This window comes from Acyrthosiphon pisum, chromosome X (genome assembly GCF_005508785.2).
Source record: "Acyrthosiphon pisum isolate AL4f chromosome X, pea_aphid_22Mar2018_4r6ur, whole genome shotgun sequence".
Classification (NCBI taxonomy): Eukaryota; Metazoa; Arthropoda; class Insecta; order Hemiptera; family Aphididae; genus Acyrthosiphon; species Acyrthosiphon pisum.
Window position 1 is genome coordinate 125,738,110 of NC_042493.1, and position 4,122 is coordinate 125,742,231.

General features: G+C 27.1%; 1 protein-coding gene across 3 annotated transcripts; it reads left to right on the top strand.

Annotated features, from left to right (window-relative positions):
• The first annotated feature begins 145 nt into the window (after nt 1-145).
• Nucleotides 146-3,745, top strand: LOC100568880. 3 transcript variants are annotated; one of them, XM_016800439.2, is made up of 3 exons: nt 146-227; nt 970-1,097; nt 3,091-3,745. In XM_016800439.2, the coding sequence occupies exons 2-3, from the start codon at nt 1,067-1,069 to the stop codon at nt 3,591-3,593; spliced, it is 534 nt and encodes a 177-aa protein (XP_016655928.1). In that variant the 5' UTR covers nt 146-227; nt 970-1,066; the 3' UTR covers nt 3,594-3,745. The 3 variants fall into 3 exon arrangements, with proteins under 3 accessions (XP_016655928.1, XP_016655934.1, XP_008190133.2); XM_016800445.2 differs by lacking the exon at nt 146-227 and adding an exon at nt 469-915; XM_008191911.3 differs by lacking the exon at nt 146-227 and having other exon boundaries at nt 469-1,097.
• Nucleotides 3,746-4,122: the final 377 nt, after the last annotated feature.

Below are 4,122 nucleotides of genomic sequence, written 5' to 3' on the forward strand. Positions count from 1 at the left end.
ACATACTTATTTAGATTTTATGCGTTTTACGAAATATCGCGGAAACAGTGTAATCGCTACCACTACCATCCTCCACCGTATAAAGTGGCAGCTTCTCACCAACCAGCATTTATAATTTTGTACATTGCTACACTCTACAGTATAGTTTTCTTGCACTCGCCGATGAGTTTACTCGTATGAGTTGTAAGCGTTTATTTCCTGTTTTAGTATTTTCATGTGAGGTATAGGTAGGTTACTACTGTACACATTATTCATATTTTATTTTAACAATGCCGAAAGAAAAACAAACAGTTGCGGGCCGTTTGCAAAATTTTGTGGAGGAATTTGAATTTTTTAAATTTATGGATTAATTTTTATTATTTTAAAACTTTTTCATGATTTTTTTACATAATTCATATTTTGAGTGCATAATTTAAAAATGTTAGAGCATATAAATGCATATTTTCGAACTTTTCAGTGCATATTTTAATGCATATTTTGACAATTTTTAGTGCATGAATGCATGCTTATTTATGCATTTTTTAGTGCATGAAGTAACGAGCCCTGCTTATTACCAAGGCGAGCATCGATATCACTGATTTTTCGTCATCTTGATGACTTGGTTTCAATAATTTAAATCCCATTGAAGTAATATACTTACATTAGGCACATCAAGAGGACGCTACACAGATATTTGTCATCTCCATATTAGGTACTAGTGTGTAACATTGCAAATTACCTACACGAAACACAGATAACATTCTTTCCATCAAGTTTCATAATTGGACGGTCCACTCTAATTTTTAAACTAACGGAGCTAAACATGATCAGCTGAGCGTAAATTTGGTATGCTACGCACTTGCAAGACGGAGATAAAAATGCCCGCAGGACAACTCCCCCTAGCTTTCGTGATAGTTAAAATAATTATATCCAAATGTAAATTTCTATGTTTTTAAAATATTGTGAATTTTATCCTATTTCGAATTATAGTTATATTTATAGGTATAACTATCCCACCAACAACTGTTGCAGTATAGAGAAGACATTCAGCACATTGCGTGTTGTTAAAACCTGGTTTCGTTCAACAATGTGTGAGAACCGAGTTAATCTAAGAAGAAGTAAGTAAAGTTGAGCTAAAAAATATTAATATTTTTTTTTTATATAACTTAGTCAAGTTAAAAATGATTGGATAAAAAAATTAACCTGGTTAAAATTAATTTAACTCAAAATGTAATAATCAGGGCTAGGATTTATATGCAATAAAAAATTGTAAAATATGCATTTTATATAACAAAATATGCAAAAATATGAATTTAATTTTTATAAAATAAACACTAAAATATAGTTGCAAAAAAAATATTTATTTATTAAAATACATCAATGATAGGCTGTTTGTCTTAAAATAATATAATTTAGAAAGAAAATAAAATAAAAAATTTAGAAATAAAATGTATAATTCACATTAACTACGTTCGTGTTACATGAAATAAAATTTATATTTGACAAAAAAACCAAGTTTTACGAAATATACTATAAAACATGCATTTTTTATATTCTTAAAATCAAAATATGCAATAATATTAATTTTATTCAATATATGCAATAATATGCATTTTATCAAATATATGCAAAAACATGCAAAATAAAAATACCACCATTTATCTTATCATGAGGTGATTCGTGGACATTACTGACAAAATCAATAATCAGAAGTAGCAAAAAAAACATGCTGTTGCATATAAATCCTAGCCCTGGTAATAAGAATCAACTACAGTGGTACCTAATATACAGAGTGTAACAGATAGAACGGACTTTTGGAATAACTTTCGTTCTAATCAATATTAATTTTTTTTTTATATATATAATTTATAGTCACTAGTGCTACACATATATTATACAAAAATTTATTTTTGTTTTTTAAGACTGAAAATAAAAAATTTAAATTGCATTTTTTGGATGCGTATTCAAAATGGCCAATTTGTGAATTTGATTATAAGAACAATTTTTATGGTAAAAACATTTATCTAAGTCAAGTTGTTTACTTTTTAGAATTTTTTTAAATATCAATATATTTTTGATTAAATTAATTTTGAACGTAAAAACTTTTTTTAAAATATTTTTTTTGGGAATTTGCTGACATGAGTATATTTCTTAAATTATTTACTAATCATATAATTTTAACAATTTTTTTTCACACATTTAAGTAGCATCATTTTTTTTTCGTCAGGTCTTCCGTTACACTCTGTATGTCTATTACGATAAAAAACTCCTTTAACATTATGAATTTTGAAACAAAATATTTACTCTTCAGTCTTGACGAGAACGCTTTTATTTCATTTAATGCTTGATATTTCCAAGTCCGCTTTTCCTTAAATTTTGTTAAAGCGTTTTAGTGGTAGAAAATATAAACCAAAAGTATAAAAGTAAAAATATTTATCTTTAACTCAATTTATTTTATTTCTAACATATTGTCATGTGTTTTAAAAAATAACAAAATATCAATATTTTAATGAAAAAAGTTAATGATAATTTTTATCTCATTTCTATAACTTGTTGTGACATTATTTGTAGGCTAGACATATTTAATTAATTTAAATATTTGAAGTAATAGATACTTATATTAATTATATGAGTAGCAGGTAACAGCAGTTCAAGTATTATAGCCAATACTATAATTGAAACTATAATTGACGAATAAAATATGTTAATTATTAGTATTATAACGTTTTTTTTTTTCGTCCTATTGACGAATCTTTATAAACGACTTATGTATAATAATAATAGTTATCGAGTACGATTCCCAGTGCTTCACGGAATTGTCGAAAATTTGCTTAAATCCTGATCGGTTTTCATTAATAAATGTTCCAAATCCATTAATCGTATCAGGTGGTATCATTACTATACAGTAAATTTCACTGAAACAAAAAAATATATTAATATAACTCATGAAATTAAATTCAAATGTTTTTAATTAATCTATTACTGTTTAATTTTAAAATTCTTTTCATAAATCATAAAATTTAAAAATAAAACTTTTTTTGTTTAATTACCTCAAATAATAATATAAAGCAAACAACCTCCCCAATGAAATAACCATTTTCTGGATACCAGGTCACAGCAACATAGAAGGTAATGAAAAAGTAGATTGTCTACCAAAGGAAGCAGCCAATAGTACTAACTTAGAAATAAGTGAGAAATATTGTACTTATGAAGACACACTAAGATGTATCAACACCGCTATCGAAGAAAAATGGTCACTCAAATGGAGAAGAAAAGAAACCAAACTCAGCGAAATAAAACGTACAACTGACCGCTGGAAAAACAAATCAAATCTCAACAGGAAAGAAGAAGTAATATTAACACGTCTAAGAATAGGTCACACTCGCTACACACTGCACGGTTACCTAATGAGCAGAGAAGATCAACCCACATGCGCAACATGTGGAGTTCATTTGACCATCAAACATATACTCGTCGAATGCAGACAAACAGAGGCTGCAAGGACCAAATACAGCATACCAGAATTTCTATATCAATCACTAGGACCAAACGAATCTGCCATCAAACAGACACTAAATCTCATAAAGGAACTTGAAATTGAAAATTTATTGTAAACAAGTGATTATATAACATGTAAAAACTAATCTGTGTAAAAACTATATGAAAATCAATTTTATATAAAATAAATATAAACAATGTCAGCCAATGGCCACCGCTGCCGAGGCTTATTCTAATAAAAAAAAAAAAAAAAAATAATATAAAGAGGTATATTATACGTCATGTAGTACAAAAAATTTCAAAAAAATAAGTGTATGTATATTGCATAGCATTTACATAGCATTTATGTATTTACGGTTGTGGCTGTGTAGACCGCCTGAAATGTCTGAGAACATGTTTAAAAGGTGTTTTATGTATGTATACTCAAAAGTCACTTTTTAACCAAAATGGTTTTAGAACTCAAAGATGCATCTTTTAAGCTAACATTTAGTATAATTTAGTATAATCATATAGTCATTATCGACGATTTTTTTAAAAGTAAAAGATTCTAAATCGCCAAAAATTAAATTATAAACACAATTTAATAAAATTGAAAACGCTCGGTTTAATGGAACCAAATTATTAACAATACGTTAGTATGAAAAG

What these genes read in the sequence shown, in the direction of transcription:
- LOC100568880 (XM_008191911.3), top strand. Translation starts at nt 926, where the DNA reads ATGTTTTTAAAATATTGTGAATTTTATCCTATTTCGAATTATAGTTAT. An exon ending in CCGAGTTAATCTAAGAAGAA is followed by an intron (nt 1,098 to 3,090) that starts GTAAGTAAAGTT and finishes TCTGGATACCAG; the next exon opens with GTCACAGCAACATAGAAGGT.